The following is a 23,430-nucleotide window of genomic DNA, read 5'->3' on the forward strand; positions in this document are numbered from 1 at the left end:
TCCTTTGAGTTTTACATCTTTAAACAAACCTTTTTATTAATAAAGCCCTTAAGGTGGGCTCAGTGTAAAAGATTTAATTTATCAAGTTAAATAACTTAATTCTATATATATATATATCACTGATTAGATATATTCTTTTATAAGTTAACTTTCAGCAATTATACAAATATCACATATACAGTAGATGCCAACAATACAACTATCACATCACAGTAGACCACAATAATACAACTATCACATCACAGTAGATCGCAACAAAACAAATATCACATCACAGTAGACAACAATAATACAACTATCACATCACAGTAGACCACAATAATACAACTATCACATCACAATAGATCGCAACAATACAAATATCACATCACAGTAGACAACAATAATACAACTATCACATCACAGTAGACCACAATAATACAACTATCACATCACAGTAGATCGCAACAATACAACAATCACATCACAGTAGACAACAATAATACAACTATCACATCACAGTAGACTTAAACAATACAACTATTACATCACAGTAAAGAGCAACAATAAACTGTCACATCACAGTAGATCGCAACGATACAACTATCACATCTTAGTAGATTTGAGTAGTGCACTATTTTCGATCATTAGGCCACCCAATGGATGTATTCGAAAATAAAACGCTAACATTACGCAAAATGTATCAGTCTTACGAAGCAAGGCCCGAATAATTGTCCAGCGTAAATAAGACTTTCCTGTTGAGGTGCAGAAGCTAAGTTACTGAATAAATAGTTAAGCATACAGTCAATAGCACATTTGAAGAAGTCAATTTAAGAAACAGAAACTTCACACGAAAACCATTAAACAAAAAATTAAAGTCGTTACTTCCGATCCTGAAATTGACAATGCTGTTTATAGGTTTAAGTACTACTGTGACAGTGTATACAGCGGGCGATCTTCTTAGAGATTTAGTTTGAAAAGTGATCAGAATGAAAAAAAAAATCTTAAGAAAACTGGATGGCTAATGGAGGTAGTCAAAAGCCTAGCAAAAGCCCGTCGGAAAATTGATAACATTTGTTGAACAATCCGGATTGCACCAAACACTATAATTAGTTTTGTATTTTAATTAAGGACGTAACTTGTATCAACCAAGTAACAAATATGCTTGTACATAAAACTGATCAGCCAAAGTTGTACATGCAGAAATTTGTTTTAGCTCTAATTTATATAAACTTTTAAAGTATTGATGTTTAAATCGGTTCAAAAAACGTTCATAAAACTTTTTTATTTATCAAAGCTGTTTGGAATAATTATTGTGACTGCAACATAAACCGAATTTAATGACTGTAAATTTTAATACTTTTCTTTTTAAAACATATCTTAGATCCGATTAGCTATGTTTAAAACTTGTTTGTTAATAAAAAATTATGAATACAGAACTTTTTCAAGTATTTAAGTTTTTTACATTCCTACTTATATGTGTATAAGTAAAGATAATAGTTAATTTTCTCTCTATATTGTTAAGGTACTAACGTTTTTTAGCTTAAAAATAAGCTAGAACTACACAAAAGTTTTAGTATAATTCTAAATATTTTATATCAGGGTAAATAAAATTTTAATCTTTAATAAAAGAGAATAAAAACTGTACTTTGTTTTAATTTTGGTCAAAAAAAAAAGTTCAAATAAACGACTAATTTTTTTGAAAGTTTAAATCATAAAAATTAGAATACCAATAACGAAGTTTCGTATAGAATAAACTGAAAAAACTTTGAGTGTTTATAATAAAAAAAAAAAAGCTATTTGATGAACAAATAAATAATAGTAGCAAGGCTTTTTCACTATACAGCAAAAATATAGTATATAACTAAACATCATAATACATAAAAAAAATAGAAATAATTAAACTTGTAAACTAGGTCACGTAGATTTGATATAAGTGAAATAAGTAAAAGCCTGTCAAAAAAATCAGTTTTTCTTACGACTAAGTGCACAGGCTGTTTAAAAAGTTTTAGGTAAAAATGTTTGACAAGTATTTAAAAATTCACGGTGGAAAAATTTTCCTAGGATTTCAAAAAAAGTTGCTAAATGTTTTTGAATGATATTTTGAAGTATATTTTATGAAACAAAATTAGGATATTAGAACTCTCTTTTCGTCGTAGTTTTTAAATATGGTTGTCCTGATTTTGATTGATGACTTTGAAAAAGCCAATTATGCAAGATTTTATCTCTCACACTTATGCTATAAACAGTTAAAATCGTTTATGATAAGTTTATAAATTTATATTAGATTGAAGGTTTAATCACAACTTTAAAGTATCTGTTATATTTACTAAGTATAATTTACCAAACTCAATTTGATATGGTTTATCAAATTATACTTTGCCTTTTAGACTGCAATAAAAAATTATTTAAATTTTATAAAAAAATTTATTAGCTAATTAGAAATAACAACGGAAGAATAAAAAGTACTATGGGTTACTATTACTTCAAAAAAAAAAACAGAAATATACTAAAAAAAAATATATGTATATATATACAACAACTATAAATATAAATAAATATATATAAATATTAGAATTGTTGCTAAGAAATCTAAGAACTACATCTACAAAAACTTTTGCATAGCTTTTTTTTAAATAATTTTAATGATGTGTAAAAATTCATTTTGTGCTTGTATATTAGCAAACAAACTCTATAAATTAAAGCTGAGTATGTTTTTGCAAAGATTCTTTTGTAACTAGGAAACACTTAGTGTTTTTAACTTTGTTTAGGTTTTATATTTTAAAAATTAACTAATAAAATGGCAAATTTTGCAGTAAAGAGAGTTCAGACTGAATTAAAACGCTTAGAAAGAAGTGTAAGTTTTTGTTAATATTGTTAAGTATATACTAACTAAAATATTCAAGTACGGTTATCTTCCTCTTGAGTACCTACTTTAACAGATAAAAAGTACCAGTAAAAAGTTAAGGCTGCATTGTAAATACTTATTGTATAGCTAAAAAGTGCGTTTTCTTTTAGAGGTGCATACTGAATAAAAGATTATTGCACTAAGTAAAATAATATTTATGAGTATGTATATACATAGTTTTTTAAATAGAATATAGTAAATATAGGAATGTTTTTAATACTGTTGTTTATTTAAAAGAAGTTTTTTACTAACTAATGCAAACAACTAAATTAATTGTTTGATAAAGATATTACAAATAAATTATATTTTTGCTTAAATACATGCAAATTGATATTTGTTTGCTTTTATAAAGTTCTATTACCCTAATAAGGTTATAACTTAACTATTTGTTTCATTAAAATAGGATGATCCGTCATGCAAGCTCTTTTTAGTTGATAACTCAATGAGTCGCTTGAGGGGGCAAATAGTTGGGCCTGCGGGAACACCTTATGAAGGTTGGGTTTTTCATTCTTGAAATGTTTTACTGTGTATTACAAAATGCTTAAATGAATAATTTTAGACATATGGTTACAATATTACTTAGCAAGTCATTTAAACAAATAGCGACTTTAACAAAACTCATAAATTTGAAACGATGATGTAGTGATTTAAAAATAAAAACTTACCGTATAAAACTGCTTGACCAAAAAATAAACATGCAACCTTAATACTATGACGTAATAACAGTAATTATGCTTTAATCAGGAGGCACGTACGATCTGTCACTTGAAATTACCGACGACTACCCCTTTTTGCCCCCTAAAGTGAAATTCATCACTAAAATTTGGCATCCGAACATCAGTTCTGTCACGGGAAGTATTTGCCTAGACACCGACTCCTGGAAAGACTGCTGGTTTGTGTCAAGTGACTATTATTATATATAATTCATTGTGCAGTGTTGGACTCAGGCATCAAAACCTGAGCCATTTAAATAGGACAAACAATGAGAAAAATTTAAACAAAGTTTAATATGCTTTTTTACAAAATCTTGTTATATTTTAAATTATAAAATGTTCGTTTACTTCATCTTTAAATAAATACTTAATGTGTTATTTAGTTTGGTAAATGATTAGTATCAACATAGTTTAAAAAATTTATTCTAACTTATTTTTATAGACATTGTAATTTTGCCCATTTTTAACTTTATACCATTGGATTAGCTACTTATGTAAAAACGTTACTTACGAAAACTTAAAAATACTTAATGTAACAATGTTAAGAACATTTAAAGTATACTAAATGTATAAAATCATACGTCTACATTAAACAAATCATTAAACTAATCTGCAACATCCAGACTGCCATACTTTAATTATATTTTTTACTATTCAGTGATACCATACCGTTGTACACAGTGACAATATTTTGGTTGGCCATATCAACTAATAAATTTTTTTACAGGTACGCCAATATGACCCTGAGGACAGTGATGTTCTCCCTGCGAGCTCTGATGTCGATCCCTGAACCTGACCACCCTCGGGACGCCGTTGTTGCGTCACAATACAAGGAAAACAAATTGAACTTCGAACGGACCGCGCAGTACTGGGCTCAAAAGTATGCTGGAGGTTAGATTTAGTTTATGTGTAAGTTAATATGAGAATGCTTTGAAGTTGTTTTGCTTATTAGACAATGCTTAACATAGTGTTACAGTTTAACTGTGCGCTGCCAATATCACAAACAATCTGTAGGTTATTCAATATTTAGTAGATGATGTTTATCTAAACAAAAGCGACATCTTAAACAACTTGTCAGCAATATTTTTTTGTACACACATTATAAATCAATACATTTTGAAACTTATAATTGGGTTACACATATAACGGCAACTCGTGTGTTACACTCCTGATACTTTTATTACCATGTACAGTACAGTCTGTAATAGTTAGCAATTTAAAAACACTACCATTATACTCATATCATCTAAACAGCAAAACCACCTGAATCTTGCGACGATCTCGTGAAGAATATGATGCAAATGGGATTCAGCGAGGAAGGATCGGTGATGAGCCTCTCAAGGAACAACTGGAACCTTGAAGCTGCAAAAAAAGACTTCAAATAAAAAATTGGATTTCTTTTCCGACTGAGTACGCACTTGTGGATCGATTAATTACTCGACTTTGTAGACTTTTCGTGTTTTTCTTCAGTATGCTGATTTTTTAGCATTTAATGTGAAACTATGAATCGTATAACATATTTTATTTAAATATTCAGTTGTATCTATATATGAATTTGTTAACAGAAAAATTTAAAGACTTTTTGTTATGTTAATAGTTCTTTATCTGTCATTTCGTGTGTAGTTTTTTTTTTCGCTGTATAAAACAACTTTAAAATGTACTGTATTTAAAATTTCACGTTGGAAAAATTTTCCTAGGATTTCAAAAAAAGTTGCTAATTGTTTTTGAATGATATTTTGAAGTATATTTTATGAAATAAAATTAGGATATTAGAACTCTCTTTTCGTCGTAGTTTTTAAATATGGTTGTCCTGATTTTGATTGATGACTTTGAAAAAGCCAATTATGCAAGATTTTATCTCTCACACTTATGCTATAAACAGTTAAAATCGTTTATGATAAGTTTATAAATTTATATTAGATTGAAGGTTTAATCACAACTTTAAAGTATCTGTTATATTTACTAAGTATAATTTACCAAACTCAATTTGATATGGTTTATCAAATTATACTTTGCCTTTTAGACTGCAATAAAAAATTATTTAAATTTTATAAAAAAATTTATTAGCAAATTAGAAATAACAACGGAAGAATAAAAAGTACTATGGGTTACTATTACTTCAAAAAAAAAAATCAGAAATATACTAAAAAAAAATATATGTATATATATACAACAACTATAAATATAAAAATATATATATAAGTATTAGAATTGTTGCTAAGAAATCTAAGAATTACATCTACAAAAACTTTTGCATAGCTTTTTTTTAAATAATTTTATTGATGTGTAAAAATTCATTTTGTGCTTGTATATTAGCAAACAAATTCTATAAATTAAAGCTGAGTATGTTTTTGCAAAGATTCTTTTGTAACTAGGAAACACTTAGTGTTTTTAACTTTGTTTAGGTTTTATATTTTAAAAATTAACTAATAAAATGGCAAATTTTGCAGTAAAGAGAGTTCAGACTGAATTAAAACGCTTAGAAAGAAGTGTAAGTTTTTGTTAATATTGTTAAGTATATACTAACTAAAATATTCAAGTACGGTTATCTTCCTCTTGAGTACCTACTTTAACAGATAAAAAGTACCAGTAAAAAGTTAAGGCTGCATTGTAAATACTTATTGTATAGCTAAAAAGTGCGTTTTCTTTTAGAGGTGCATACTGAATAAAAGATTATTGCACTAAGTAAAATAATATTTATGAGTATGTATATACATAGTTTTTTAAATAGAATATAGTAAATATAGGAATGTTTTTAATACTGTTGTTTATTTAAAAGAAGCTTTTTACTAACTAATGCAAACAACTAAATTAATTGTTTGATAAAGATATTACAAATAAATTATATTTTTGCTTAAATACATGCAAATTGATATTTGTTTGCTTTTATAAAGTTCTATTACCCTAATAAGGTTATAACTTAACTATTTGTTTCATTAAAATAGGATGATCCGTCATGCAAGCTCTTTTTAGTTGATAACTCAATGAGTCGCTTGAGGGGGCAAATAGTTGGGCCTGCGGGAACACCTTATGAAGGTTGGGTTTTTCATTCTTGAAATGTTTTACTGTGTATTACAAAATGCTTAAATGAATAATTTTAGACATATGATTACAATATTACTTAGCAAGTCATTTAAACAAACAGCGACTTTAACAAAACTCATAAATTTGAAACGATGATGTAGTGATTTAAAAATAAAAACTTACCGTATAAAACTGCTTGACCAAAAAATAAACATGCAACCTTAATACTATGACGTCATAACAGCAATTATGCTTTAATCAGGAGGCACGTACGATCTGTCACTTGAAATTACCGACGACTACCCCTTTTTGCCCCCTAAAGTGAAATTCATCACTAAAATTTGGCATCCGAACATCAGTTCTGTCACGGGAAGTATTTGCCTAGACACCGACTCCTGGAAAGACTGCTGGTTTGTGTCAAGTGACTATTATTATATATAATTCATTGTGCAGTGTTGGACTCAGGCATCAAAACCTGAGCCATTTAAATAGGACAAACAATGAGAAAAATTTAAACAAAGTTTAATATGCTTTTTTACAAAATCTTGTTATATTTTAAATTATAAAATGTTCGTTTACTTCATCTTTAAATAAATACTTAATGTGTTATTTAGTTTGGTAAATGATTAGTATCAACATAGTTTAAAAAATTTATTCTAACTTATTTTTATAGATATTGTAATTTTGCCCATTTTTAACTTTATACCATTGGATTAGCTACTTATGTAAAAACGTTACTTACGAAAACTTAAAAATACTTAATGTAACAATGTTAAGAACATTTAAAGTATACTAAATGTATAAAATCATACGTCAACATTAAACTAATCTGCAACATCCAGACTACCATACTTTAATTATATTTTTTACTATTAAGTGATACCATACCGTTGTACACCGTGACAATATTTTGGTTGGCCATATCAACTATTAAATTTTTTTACAGGTACTCCAATATGACCCTGAGGACAGTGATGTTCTCCCTGCGAGCTCTGATGTCGATCCCTGAACCTGACCACCCTCGGGACGCCGTTGTTGCGTCACAATACAAGGAAAACAAATTGAACTTCGAACGGACCGCGCAGTACTGGGCTCAAAAGTATGCTGGAGGTTAGATTTAGTTCATGTGTAAGTTAATATGAGAATGTTATGAAGTTGATAAGCTTACTAGACAATACTTAACATAGTGTTACAATTTAATTGTGCGATGGTACACAAACAATCTGTAGGTTATTCAATATTTAGTAGATGATGTTTATCTAAATAAAAGCAACATCTCAAACAACTTGTCAGCAACTTTTTTTTGTAAACACATTATAAATCAATACATTTTGAAACTTATAATTGGGTTATACATATACCGGCAAATCGTGTGTTACACTCCTTATACTTTTATTACCATGTACCGTACAGTCTGTAATAATTGGCAATTCAAACACACTACCATTATATTCATATCATTTAAACAGCAAAACCACCTGAATCTTGCGACGAACTCGTGAAGAAGATGATGGGATTCAGCGAGGAAGGATCGGTGATGAGCCTCTCAAGGAACAACTGGAACCTTGAAGCTGCAAAAAAAGACTTCAAATAAAAAATTGGATTTCTTTTCCGACTGAGTACGCACTTGTGGATCGATTAATTACTCGACTTTGTAGACTTTTCGTGTTTTTCTTCAGTATGCTGATTTTTTAGCATTTAATGTGAAACTATGAATCGTATAACATATTTTATTTAAATATTCAGTTGTTCTATATGTGAATTTGTTAACAGAAAAATTTAAAGACTTTTTGTTATGTTAATAGTTCTTTATCTGTCATTTTGTGTGTAGTTTTTTTTTTCGCTGTATAAAACAACTTTAAAATGTATTGTACTCTATCAGTAATATAACTACAAACTAAAATACTTATGTGTTATATAGATAACAAAATATATTAGTTTTAAACATAAATTTTACAAATTATTAGTTAATAACTAAACAAGAGTATGATGAACAAGAATTGGTGTTTTAAACCTTTCATATTTTCATTATTTTTGTTTCAGTCAACTGTTACGATACTAAAAACTCTTAAAAAATATCTAACAAATTACAACTTCTTTTAAGTAAATGTTTAGGAGCTAAAATCTTGCATAACTTCCTTGTTACAGTCATTACAACATTTGGGATTGCCAACGACCAAAATTAAAACGTTAGCTTTGATTACCCATTTTTATTTCAAATCTTCAAGCTACCATCAACGACTCTACATAAAAAATTCTATGTATATTTATATTCTGCTTGAGTACGCATTTAAGTGTTTTCAGTACTCTGTTTACAAGGGTTGAAAAATTTGCGCTTTACGTGATACTTCAATTTTTCAACTTTCTTTCGCTTAAAGCTTTTTACTTTTATATACTCGAGAAATATTATATATTTTATTAATTTATTTTTTGTATTTGATGTACAAAATCATTTGTCAAATATAGTAATTATAAAATAAAGAGAGACAAAATAAACTATTAAAGCATTTTTAACTGTTAGTTTTAACCGCAAATATATTATTAGGTAGGCAACTTTAATAGTTTTAGTAGAAGTAAAAAGTATAAGAATATAGATTTTACGTAAAAGGCCTATAATTTTAATAAAAAATCATATACTGAAAATAAAAAGTTAATTTTTTACTCTAGTATAGTAGACTGCATCATTTTCAATTAAGTAATCGTTCTTAAGTTAACTGTTACGTCTAAGCTTCCCTTATCTGACTTGAGTAGCTTAATAAGTAGCTTTTCGTATCTGAATCTTATTTTGTTTATTTTGAAGGACTATATGCCATACTCTACTTTTTAGGTTATTCAGTTTAACATTAGTTTAAGCGGTTGTAAAAAAATATATAAATTTTGAAATGAATAATTTCAGAAAATTTGAAAATAAATACAACAAAATAAAAGTCAAACTATTTTTACATGCTAAATAAAATAAACAACAAACTATATATTTTTATTTTATAGTTTTATCATTAACAATTAAACACATTTGCGTTGCTCAATATTTTATTTAGTTTAATATAAAATTTCAACTGCATAAAATTGTTTATGTATTAATAAAACACAAGACATATTAAGATGTTGAAAAACATTTATTCCAAAACTTAGACATATATTAAGTTTCACCGCTAAATAGGTTATCAAACTGTGATTGTTAAACAAATAAAATAAATTTTTTAATTAGCTTTTGAAATAAATAGAAAAACTATCAACTAAATACTTATCTTAGTTTTAGCATGATATAGTTAAATACAAACATACAGTTAAATAATCTATTTAAATTGTTAATAAATTTGATAAACAGAATAAAATATTATCAACAAATAAGTTAGTTTCTTTGTAGACATGAATTATTTTTTTAGTGTTTAAGCCATTTGTTTAATTTATAAACATAATGAAATATTATAAAATTAATATGATTAATGACTATAGTTCAAATAAGTTTATTAACGATTTTATGAGTTAAATATAACGGTGAACTTGTTTTAAAATATAAATATTAATTTTGAAATAAAATTATATAATATTAAGTTCTTTGTCAATATTTACCTACAATTTTGAAAATAATAATTTTCAACAGAGTAAAAATTATAAAAACAATTTAATAGTTTTTTTTTACCTAACAACATATTCTAACTATCTGAGGTTTAAAAAGCATTGGTATACTAAAAAAGTTATATATAAAATTGATTGAATAATGTCTTCATTTTACTTTGCAAGTTATTGAAACAAATCAGGATTCTTACTGCTTTTTATTTATGTATATCATAAGTTTTTCTTCTAGATTTAGATTAATCAAATTATTTTCTTTCTATCAAAACTTTTATAAACATAGTAAAAAAAGCTAACAAATTAAGTTTTTAAATTCATTAAAAAGGCTAGTATACATTGAAAATAAAATTTTGAATAAAATTGAAAATTAAATTTTTTCATTAAAATTCATTTACTAATACGAGTGGCTGTAAAAATTTTGACGTTTAAAAATTGGCAATGAATTTATGAAATTTTATTTTCGTAAATAAATGACGTTTAAAGTTTTGATTTTTATCAAATTGGCTTCGACTACCGTAAGATATGATAACACAATAAACTAAAACTAACCATTCAACCTTGACATAAGTTAAAATTTTGAACTAGTTTTAGAAGTTACGAAAATAAAATTTCATAAATTCATTGGCAATTTTTAGACTTCAAAATTTTTACAGCCACTCGTATTAGTAAATGAATTTTAATGAAAAAATTTAATTTTCAATCTTATTCAAAATTTTATTTCCAATGAATACTCGCCTTTTTAATCAATTTAAAACTTAATTTGTTAGCTTTTTTTACTATGTTTATAAAAGGTTTATTGACTAATCTCTAAAAATAAAAAAGTTTCAAGGAAAACCATTAAGAACATAAAATTAATCAGAGTATTACATTTAAAAATGCAAGCCTGTTTTAAGAAAATGCAAACTTTTATACGGTTTTGATGAAGGAAAAATTGAGGCCAACTTAATGAAAAATAAGTTGGAACTAATAAAGTTTTGTGTGTGTCTTGTGTAAGAAGTTGCTGTATATGGTTAAGGTAGTCAATCGTCTAGTAGAAATTGCCACAAAAAGTGTTAAAACAAAATAAAATAATGAAGTTTTTCTCATTGAAAACGGGCAGGTAGAATTGTAATGGAAATAGCGAATTGTCCCTGATTTATAAATAAGATTTTACACTTATTTATAAATAAATTATCTTGAAACACTGCAAAGTTTGAGTTTGAAAAAGTTGTTATAACGATTTCATGACGACCGATTATTAATACAAAAACGTTTTGAGCGTTAGTAATGACATTTAAAGATGAACTATTGATGATGACATTGCAACAATATCCTTTAACTTTAAATTGAATTGTATCCTTCAGTTGGTACTTAAGTTAAGCATATAGACTGCATCAAATATTTTGTTGCTTTAAAATAAGAAAGCTATAAAATTGCTTGCATTAAAAAATATCAACAGAGTTGCAAAAAAACTTCAATAATTCAAAAGTTGTTGAATGAAAGTTTTAATGTTGTGCTGATACAAGTGGAAAAGCTAGGGTCCTTGTTGCAAGACAAAACACTTGAAAAAGTTAAAGTTTGCACCAAAGATTGAAAATAATGGTTTTGAATACACTAAGCTATTTTAAGTTTTTTTATTATACTTGTTAAAGTTAACTTGAAAATTTTACTACATCACATAAATAACATCAAAGAAACGAATATTGACCAAGACAAAGAAACAAGTGCTGTTAACATGCACACTTTAATTAAACTTTTTCAAGTATGTTTTAAAGAATATGTATATTAATATCGGAAATACTTAGAAAAATTTTATAAACTTTACATTGTTCTGCTCTTTAGATAAATAGATACTAACTAAAATTTTTTTTCTAATAAAGTTGACGATGCTGTAATTAAGATTAGTGATCTGGAAGAAAAAAATAGTTTCTTGAAATCATAGATATTTAATAAGTAACTATCTTATTATTTGAAAAATTTTAATAAAGTGTATTCTAATAGTTGTGTAAAAATTATTTCATCAACGGAACTTGTCACATATTACACTTGCTGGATCACGAGACTATGATTGAAAACTAAAAAGTTTCAAAAGAAAACTACAAAGTGTATTTGATAAATGAAAAGATAATTTTTGATCACATAAAAGTTTCAAGGAAAACCTAAAAAGCATAAAAAATATACCGAGTATTCTAGCTAATAATGAAAGCCTGTTAAAATAAATGCAAACCTATATACATTTTATGATAAAAGAAGAGTGTTAGGCTAACAAAACAAAATTCTCATAGAAAACAAGAAGATAAAAGAACTTGACAAAAATATAAAAAAGGAACTAGCTTATTTTAAAGGGATCAAGAAGAGTTGATAGAAAAAAATCAAGTCATGGAATAAAAAATTCAGTTCTTTATTGATGAAGGTGAAAAACTACAAACCTCCAAAAATAAATCAGAGTATTAAAATAAAGTATGCAAGCCTGTTGCAAAAAATGCAAACTTTTATACGGTTTATGATAAAACAAAAGTTTGAGGCTAACTCAAATAAGAACATAATGAAACTAATAAAGTTTTGTGTTTGTCTCGTGTAAGAAGTTGCCCGTATATGTTTAAATGTAGTTTATTGTTTTTGGTATTGCCACAAAAAGTGTTAAAACAAAAATATAATGAAATTTCTTTTATAGAAAACAAGCAGAAAAAGGAGATTAACAAAGCTATAAAAAGTTGCAACAATGAAAAGTTAAAAGAACTCAACAGAGATATAAAAAATTGATTTGCTCATCTTGAAAAAAATTGAAACTTATATAATTTTGTGTTTATCTCATGTAAGAAATTCCCCGTATATGGTACAGGTAATTAAATAAATGTTTTTGAGTTAAATTGTGATTTTCTTGTACTTATTTTTAATGTATGTTTTATGAGTTTACATAAGTGGCAACACATAAAGAGTCACAGGGGGTGTGGAGCAAAATAAATTGCCTTGTATACAGTTATCACTCGTACTTCTACATTCCCTTTTTGATGTATTAACATAACTGCATATTTTCAGATTAAATTCAATAACATTAGAGGTAGTTTAAGTTGCTGTGTTCCTGCTAGGACATTATCACGCGTCATTTCAGATGTCTAAATTTTTGTAGATTCGTAACTTTTTTGAGCTAGCTACGTCCCTGGTCAACAGAATTATTTTAATTTTATGATTGATATTCGAATAATTAGATCAATAGGTTTGAGTTTCAATGAAAAATTTCAGCAATAAACAAGTATAAGTTAATTGATATATTTTGTTAGAAAGAAGTTTAGAATAAAAACCAAGTATTAGATTAAAAGTTGTTTAAAAAGAACAATGAAAGGTAGATGAAAAAAAAAGAATACAGATAAAGTTAGTATTTCAGTATAGTTCCTACTCCATAATTTATGAGTATTTTGAAACTAAAAAAAAAGATTACTTCTCTTTTTCGTTTTGAAATAGAAAACGATGCATTTAAAACTATTATGTAGCGATAAAAATGGCAAACTATTCGAAGCTGTTAAAAGCAGTTTTGAAAACACAGCTATCAAAAACAGGCTGACATTTGTTTTTGTTACTGACAAAATAGATCATAACACATGCTTACAAAATCTTTGAACAGTTTAACTATTAGCACAATACCTCTCTCTCTTAGTTTTAAACTTTATTTCAGAATAGTAACTGTTATATGTTGGGAAGAGTCTTTAACATACTATTCAAATAACAACAATATTTGAAAATTATATATGTTCTTCGGTATAACAATACTAAAAGATAAGTTAATTTTGGCTGTGTCATTGAAGGAAAATGAATTACAGACATATTTACATTTTTGGAAACCTAAAAAAATAGTCTAATTTTATCAATTGCCTATTTTTTCAACCAACTGTTTAAATACTTAATTATCTCAATCATAGTAAATAAAGTTTGGGCTGATTTTTATTATTAAAGAAGAGTACAGAAAAACAAAAAGTATACTTTTGAAAAAAAAATACAAAAGTAAGATATTAAATCAAAGCAATTGTTGGTAAAACTACAATGTTTTACAACAAATAGTTTCAAACTTTGTCAGTTTTTAGCACAAAAGAACTTAAGAAAGTAAAGCATTTAAAATTTAAAACAAAGAAATGTTATAGATAAATTGTTAAAATAAAAACTCTGACTATAATGAAAGTACAGTCAAAATCATATAAAAGTTTTGGATTTAGTATTCTTACGTCATATTTTAATATAAGCTCAATTCAGATCGTTGTATAATCTTTGACTAGCCTTTAAATGTTCAAATTATTTCTACCTTAAAACTTTAAGCTAATGCTTTAAATATCACTCATAATAAATAAAACCATTGGCTTTCTTATAATCGTTATTAAATCAATATTTTGACAATCGTATCGTTGCGAAGAGTGCGAGCCTGTTGGAAGAAAATGTAAACTTACGGTTTTGATAAAAGAAGAGTGTAAGGCTAACAAAAAAAAATGAAAGAAAATGAGAAGTTATAAGAACTCTACAGAGATATAAATATGAATTAGCTCATCTTTATAATATATTGGAAATTAAAACATTTTGTGTTTATCTCGTATAAGAAATTGCCCGTATATGGTTAAGGTAGTTAATCGTTTAGTAAGGTATTGCTACAAAAAGTGTTAAAACAAAAGAATAATGATTTAATTTTCCATTAAAAACGGTCAGATAAAAAAGCTTAACAAAGCTTTAAAAAAAAATGGTTTTTTGCATATTAAATCAATAGTAATTGCAAAAAAAGTTCAAGTCATAAACGAAAGTTTCAAAATGTATTGATAAAAGTTAAAAAAAACTAGAGTCGTCCACTGTTCTATATATTTTTATCAAAATAATTTACTAAAAACTTCACAGATGATCCGCTAAAGCATCAGACACTCGTAAGAAATCAAAGAACTATCTGAGTATGTTAAATATAACTGTTCAAATATAGGTTTAATCGTTTGCCAACAAAAGATCCTAGTGAAGTAGCTTCACTGGAACATAAATAAAAACAAATTGTACAGTAATCTTCCCTTGATGATTCGTTGACACACAGAAACATATGTTGGTACAATAAAGGAAGATTACTGTACAATTTGTTTTTGTTTATATTCCAGTGAAGTTACTTCACTAGGATCTTAGGTTAGCAAACGATTAAACCTATATTTTGAACAGTTATACATTCCCCACTACTTCACTGCAAGTACCTGGAGGATCTCTTAGTGATGTTTGTTGATACGAAGAGTAGAAGCAACATTTTAGAACTCATTACTCTATGCTTCTATTCTTTCATTACAGAACCCAGTTGTAGTGTGTTGATTCGTTGACACACAGAAACATATGCTGGTACAATAAAGGAAGATTACTGTACAATTTGTTTTTATGTATGTTAAATATGTTTCATAGTTTTTAGCAATTTATTCCGAAGAGAGCTAAACGAAATTAATCAATAAACTTTTTTCGAAAATCAGTGAGTTATGTTTAAACTTTTTAAATATATTTAGTTAAAAATATAAAAAAACAAAATATTATTTTATCTTAGCTTAAACTTCGCACTATTGACTTTCTTTTAATTCTCAACACTTTGTTGTACGTAAAAATTTAAAAAAAAAACGTTACACATATTTGAAGTTTGATAAAAATGTATTGCTGTTTTTTTTCAAGGGAGCACAAAAAGAAAACGAAATTTCAAAGTATTAGAATAGATGAATTTCAATCAGAAAATAATACTTGTAAATATTTATTTTACTTTACATTGTTCTGCTCTTTAGATAAATACGTACCTATTAAACTTTTTTTTTTGCAGTAATGTGGACGTCGCTGTCAAAAAGATTAGTAAATTGACAGAAATTTTTTTTTGAAAAAAGAGACACTTGTTTACGCAAGCTAGTAGTTATCTAATTATTTGTATCTTACAGAAAAACCAAAAAGTACAAAAAATAAGCCAGACTATTATAGCTAAGGATGAAAGCTTGTTAAAAGAAAATGCAAACCAATACACAATTTATGATCGAGAGTGTAAAGCTAACAAAGCAAAACAAAAAAAAAGAAATACTTCTCATATAAAACAAGAAGTTAAAAGAACTTGGAAAAGAAATAAAAAGTGAACTAACTCAATTTGAAAAGGATCAAAAGAGTTGCTGGAAAATTTTTCTAGTCATTGAATAGAAAGTTTCAATGCTGTAAAAAAAGGGTACAAAAAATAAAATATTTAATGTTTTAATGAAGAAGGTGAAAAAAGTTGAGTCGCTGTTGTAATACAAAATTGCTGAAAAAAAAAGAAAGTTTAGAAAAGTTGCTCATAGAAAACGAAGCTAAAAAAACCAATGGGTTCAAATAAAATAACAACCATTAAAGAAAACTTGTTTAAATTAAGTTGAAGTCGTGAATTTTTATTTTTTTTCTTAATCATTTTCATTTATTGGTAAATATGTAGGTATTGAGCAGACAGAGCTTGAGTATTTTTAGGAAAAAAAGAAGTTGTCTCTATACGAGCAAACTTTCACGAACGGGTACACATGGTACGAGTGATTACATTACAAGACGTTAAACTGTATCTGTGGTGTATGAACAGATAGCCGAAAGGATTTTCCTTTCAACAGGTCCTTGAACTAAACTTTTTGAGATTTTTTTTATCGCACAATAAACAACAATAATGGATGATTTTTTGATGCAACAGAAAGGGAAAAAATATTATGATTGTTTATAATTTTATTATTAACATTGTGTGAATTACTTGGTTTGAATTTTTATGAGAACTTTCAGCAATAGATAGGTATGAGTTAATTTTGTAATTTATTAGATAAAAGTTTATAAAATACAGATGTTAGGTAACATGTTGTTTTGAAAAGAAAATGAAATGTAGATTGATGAAATTAAAATGCAGATAAAAGCTTGTAATTCGGTAAAATTCATATTCGGTTTTAAGTTTGTTTTATGAAACTAAAAAGAATAAAAACGGAAAGCTTGAACATTGTTGGAAAGAGTTTTTAAACATACTATTCACACAACAGCATCTTAAAGTTATGTTTGTCTTCAGTATAACAATACTAAAAGGAAAACGAAGTTCGGCTTATTCATATATAGAGTTTGCTATTGAAAGAAAATGAAGAGAAGACTTATTTACTTTTTTGGAGGACCGTTAAGTAAATCTGGTTTTATAACTTTCTTATCTGTTTCAATCAACTTTCTAAATAGTTGTTGATCTTAAAGATAGTATATAGAGCTTAATCTGTTTTTAATTATTGAATTGGAAGTGCACAGAAAAGTTAAATGTCTACTGTTGAAATAGAAATAGACACAATTAAAAAAAGTCATTTAAAACATTTGTTGATAACACTGCAACGTTTTACAAGAAATAGTTATAAACTTATTCAGTTTAAAACACAAAATAAGATTGTAAGTTAAAAGTTAAAAATCTGAAACAAATAAAATGTTAAAAATAAAGTGTTAAAAGTACAATTTCTTAACAAAATAAAAGTACAATCGAAAATCATGTAAAAAGTTTAAGCTTAAAAATTCTTACGTCATAATGTAACATGTGCTTAATTTTAAGCGTATTAAAACAGGTTATTAGTCTTTGAAAGTTTGAAGTAGTTATATATTAAAACATTAACTTGATGATTTTAAGCCTAGTATTGAAATAGAGGTGTGTGAATTGAATTTTAAGCCTAGTACTCAATGAATAAAAAAACGGCTTTCTAATAATCTTTAACCAATATTTTGACAGCGACTGATTAAACTCAAAGAGCATTACTAAAGTATACTTAAAAAACTTTAGTTTACTATAATAGTATTAAAGTTACATCTTTATACGGAACTATTTTTGAATCTATTTCTAAACATTTCAGAAAAACCCATCGTGATTAGTCAAATCTTATATTAAGTTTCCGACGTAATTCAAAATAAGAAAACAAATCTGACTCGTAAAAAAGTTAATTAAGTTATTTTAGCAACTTTTTTAAGGCTGTGATGTCGTCTGTAAGTACTCACATAAAAAAAAGACTTTGACTAGATTTAAGTATATAGAATAGCAAAATACTTTAGAATTAAAACTATCTGAAATTTCTATTACGTTTTCACTTGTAGTAAAGGCTGAGCAAAACAATCCTAAAACAAATTCTAAAAATAAGAACTATTTTCTAACTTAATTTTGATTAACTCTAAATATTATTGTAAAATTAATCAATTTACAAGAATAGCAAATTACGAAACATTATAAATAAAAAATATTAAACTTTATTTCGTATAACAAATAACTATGCTTTAAAGATAAACAACAAAAATTTAAAAAATTAAAATAAGACTGTTAAACTCAACTTTTTTGTATTTTGATCATATTTTTAAATGTAAAGTGTTACCGCAGCTAAGTATAAAATATAATTTATACTGTCTAAACACTGTCTAGATTGTATAACGCTTAAATAAAATTGTTATTTAGCAATAAACATAATCCACAATCTAAACTTATATAAAAATATAAAATCTAGAAATATGAAATATATTGAGTAAATATAGAGTGTAAACATTTGTAAATACATATTGTTAACTGAAACTTATTTTAATATCTACACACTTCTTTTCGCTTAATTATTTCAATAACTTTGCACACATTAATAAATTCAAAATACGTTCTTTGTCTTTTATTCAAGCCAGTAAAAAAGTTTAGTATTTCCAAAATCTTTTAAAAATAAACGTCATCATCTAGCATATATTGAAGAAGAAGCAAACTAATTTCAATATTGCAGAAACTTTTCAGCTTAACAAGATTACATGACATAACTTCAAGTACATTCCAAAAGTAGGCGGTTCAAAACATGTTCTGTGCAAAGTAACAAGTGTACTGCAATTATTTTTTTTGAAAATTTTTTCGAGTTGTGTATCGGCGGTTAGCGTATATTTGCAAGGCTCAAATGTTTATTTTCCTGGGCAAGACTTTAAAAAGTATCTAAATGGTGTAAGACTCGATAACCATAAGGAATTTTTCTCGTTCAGTAAACAATTGAAAAATAATTACTATTATTGATTCGAATTTTCTTTAAGCGTCAGGCATCAAAATGTCTAATCCAATTCGTGTAAAATATAAACAACTGCAAAAAGCAACTATTTAAAATGAACTACTTAATCATATTCCATTATTACAAATTAGTAAACCGTCATTTATAAGTATTATATTGTGTTTCATTTATTATTGATTTCAACTAAATGCTGTTTTTTGTGTTTTTATAAAACTGTAAAAATTATTCTGATAAACTTAATAGTTGTATTTAAACATTTAAACTTTTAGTTTAACTTCAGTTATTTTTGAAATGAAAATATTAATCTGCTCTCCTTAAAAAAATATGATTGAGCAGTTAAGCTGTAAAAAGTATTTATTTACGTTCCATACAGCCATTTTTTGTAAAAAAAAATCCACTACGAAATTTAAAAACATATATCTTCCGATTATTTCATTTTTTCAAATGGTTATACAAGCGGTTTTTATAATAGTAAAAAATTTTGAACCAATACTTGTGGATATGCATTAAAATTAGAATTTAACCAAAAGTTAGTAATATTATTCTTATTTAATTTGAATTTTCTTTTTTAAGTGATAAAACTGTTTTTAAAGTAATTACAACTAATAGGGCAGTTAAATTATTTTTACTAAAAAATCTTAAACATTTTGGTCACTATTTTTAAACTGTTTTATAATAACTTTAAGAGTAACAAACCTTCCCTGAAGTATCAAAATTATCACAAACTCGATAGCCCTCGATAGATATGATTAATATTGGAAAACAAAAAATCTCTTTTTCAACTCTAAGTCGAGATATGCTTAAAATTAGTTTAAAATTTAGTGCATTAAAATTGTAAATGATTGTCTTGACTTGAAAATTTAAATATGATACTAAAGTTACTATTGTGATGTTTTGTGAATTAAGCAAAAGAGTTTTAATGTTTTATTTTAAAACATTGTACAAATATTAAAATCTAATTAATTTATTTTTGCAAACTTCTAAGGGTCGGCAAACTGCGGCCCGCAAATATTCGAATCAGGTTCACGAAAAAAAATATTTGAAACTATATTTACTGAAGCTTGAAGTGATAAGGAAAACAATCAAATAGTCTTAGGAAATCTGATACTTACATTAGATAGTTCGGGAGAGTAGAAACTGAAACTATAACTGCGGCCTTAGAACATGTTTATTTTTGAAGTTTTATCCGCGGCCACCAAACGCCTGCCGACACTTTTTTTTAATTGGTTTTTTATTTTTTTAATTGGTGTCGAACCAGTTCAACTTGATAAACTATAACCTGTTTATCATTGACAAAAGTTTGTCAAAATATGTCTTTGAACTATTTAAGAGATATAAGGCAGTTTATGCTTAGCAATTTTAGTATAGTATATTTACTAACAAATTATATTAAATAGTTTCAAAAGTATTATTTTTGATCAAAAAAAGCCTAAAATCGACATTATGAATAAACAAGTATAGTCAGAAGTTTAAAAACTCGCATTTAAAACACATCTAGGGAGGTACTAAAAAATTACTAGTGACTTTATAAACGGCTGGCTAGCAAAGCAATAGAATCAAACCGTTTTAAATGTATACATTTTAGAGTTTTGAAAATTCAAAGTTTAAAAAATTACTAGCTAAGCTACTTAATAATTTGTACAACAAGTACAAACTAAAACTTTAATATATAGTAAATTAAAAAGCTTAGAAAAAATTATTTACAGTAACCTCTCGCATCTTTACGCACTCGTGACGTTACGCACTCTCGTTTAGTTACGCATTTTAGAATTCTAAATTTCAAATAATAAAATTTTACTATTTTTAAATATTGCTCAACTTAGGTTTATTGTATATTTTTAATTTAAAATATGTTTTTAAATGCTAACTCGCCTCTATATATCTTTAGACTTTGTAAATTTATGTTCTATGACTTATTGGTAAACATTTAGTTATACCTCAGTATATCAAAAATTTTGTTATCAATAATAGATTAAATTAAAATTTCGAAAAAAATATGACTGTGTTAAATAATGAGAGTATAAAACACAAATAGATAATACAGCACTCTTGCCCTATATATGAATAAACATAGATTAATATAGACACCACACCATTTTTAAATTGTAAACAAATGCTTAACTATAAATTGAATTTGCTTAGTATAACAGAATATAAAAGTTAACTATCAAATAAGTCCCATATAGATAAAGATTACATTTTCTTATTATCAAAATTAGTAAAATTTTTCAACAATATCATTATTTTATATAAATTAAATTCTTATTTTTAATATATGTATAGTTTTATCTTTTGTTTTAATATTTATATACTGAATATACACATATTGAAAGCAATATCAAAATACAGCCATTGTAGTAAGTATATTTGGTACCTCTCATACCTTTACTATCTCTCGTATCTTTACGCACTTTTTCTGTGGACACAATGTGCGTAAATAAGCGAGAGGTTACTGTATTCTGAAAAAGTTCAAAGGTATAAATCAATACAAACAAACTCAAAAAAAATCCAAAACTTAAAAGTACTATATTATTAAAATTTAAATATCTAACTTAAAGTTATAACCTAAGTAGTTTTCTAAATTATACACAAATATTTAGCACAATTGTAGTATTGATTGAAAAAAAAACGATATTTTAATAAAGTATACAACGAAAACGCACTAGTTGTTTTTAACTTTTATTTAAAGCATGGTTGTTACTTTTGTCAAAAAAAGTTTTATTATTTTAAAAAAAGTTAGTTTTAATTATTAACTAAAAAGTGCAACGCGGACCGCATTTTGCTGATACCTGTTTCAAACATAGGGAACATTAGTATTACATGTAAAGTAAAAACTTTTAATATAAACATTCTAGTGTTAGATGTTCTTAAAATAATAACTTAAAACGAGTAAACGTTTTAAATGTTAAATTATTTTAGAATCAAAAAATGTTGCCTAACTAGAAAATGTTTTGGTCTTAGTTAGTTAGTAAAGCTATTTTTCGACATTTTTACAATATTTTTTTTATATTTGAACTGTTTGTTTTTGAAAACTTTATGTTTTTTTACTTGTTAAGTACAGTTTGTTGTACTAAGTTTAATCAACTAGTATCAGATAGATACTTTTGTTAAATCTTATTATGTTTACATTAACCAACTGAATGTTTTGTAATTAAGCATAAATATTTAAAAAAGTTAAAAAAAGTTTTTTTTTATGTACAAATTTTGAATAATTACAAAAAATTTACTGTATATTATACTTAACAAAAAGTTATAATAATTGTTTAAAAATGAACATTTTATTAAGACAAGCTATCAGTCGAAAAAAGTATAAAGCAAATAGTATAAATAGTTTTATAATTAATTTCACAGTGCTTGTAAATAAAAATTATAGTTTGAGTAATTTTTTCATGGTACATATTTAAAGTTTTAATAAATTAATACTGCAATCAACTAAACTATACAGAGTCTTGTATAAATAATGTAATTTAACTTCAAAAACATCGGCTTGAAATTTAGTGTAATAGTTTTAACGCTTATAACAAAATTGAGCTTAAATATGTTTAAAAACTTGAAAATTAAATGATTGGTATTGTTTATTCGTAACCATTTAAAAAATGTTTGAAAATGAGATTTCGTTTATGTTCTGAAACACAAGGAACACAAGTTACAAAAGTTTAAAACAATACTTAAACAGTAGATATCGGACTTAGAAATTAACAAAATCGTTGATAATAACAATAAGTTAAATAAACGTATTTAAAGGTTTTTAATTTAAAATATTTGGTTAGTATAATCAAACATTTAAACGTTTAAAGTACTTTTCTTCTTAAAACTTGTCATCTTAATTCTTCTGAAAACTCGGCAATCCTGAAAAAAAAACAAAACTTAGAAAAATTAAACTTGTTGCAAATAATTTATTTCACAATAAAAATTACTTTCTTAACTTTAGTAACGATTTAGACGTTACACCTTAAAAAAAACTGTAAACAAAGTCAATTAAGATTTAAAAAAGAAAAGAAAACTCAATAACAACGATATTTTGTAATCATTACTTTATATATTAACCTGCAATACACGTATGTCTTATAGATGACGTATAGAATTAACAACAATAGGGAAATTCCCCAAACTGATAGTCCAAAAATGTTGATTATTTTGAAGAACTTCACCACTTGCTCGCTCCACTGTATCTGGTTCAATAGCTCCGTTCTGTTGTTATTTAATTTTGAAAATAAAGTTAATTTTTAAAGTA

At 26.0% G+C, this 23,430-nt stretch overlaps 2 protein-coding genes across 2 annotated transcripts; both read left to right on the plus strand.

Annotated features, from left to right (window-relative positions):
• Window positions 1-2,779: 2,779 nt before the first annotated feature.
• On the plus strand, window positions 2,780-4,496 carry LOC145849717 (ubiquitin-conjugating enzyme E2 K-like). Its single transcript, XM_082954749.1, has 4 exons — window positions 2,780-2,836; window positions 3,291-3,381; window positions 3,632-3,779; window positions 4,328-4,496. Exons 1-4 carry the CDS (start codon window positions 2,780-2,782, stop codon window positions 4,494-4,496), a joined length of 465 nt encoding a protein of 154 aa, XP_082810875.1.
• Window positions 4,497-6,034: 1,538 nt separating this feature from the next.
• On the plus strand, window positions 6,035-7,739 carry LOC145849742 (ubiquitin-conjugating enzyme E2 K-like). The gene is made up of 4 exons (XM_082954787.1): window positions 6,035-6,091; window positions 6,546-6,636; window positions 6,887-7,034; window positions 7,571-7,739. Exons 1-4 carry the CDS (start codon window positions 6,035-6,037, stop codon window positions 7,737-7,739), a joined length of 465 nt encoding a protein of 154 aa, XP_082810913.1.
• Window positions 7,740-23,430: the final 15,691 nt, after the last annotated feature.

This window comes from Thalia democratica, chromosome 2 (assembly GCF_965202585.1).
Source record: "Thalia democratica chromosome 2, ktThaDemo2.hap1.1, whole genome shotgun sequence".
In the NCBI taxonomy this organism is placed as follows: Eukaryota; Metazoa; Chordata; class Thaliacea; order Salpida; family Salpidae; genus Thalia; species Thalia democratica.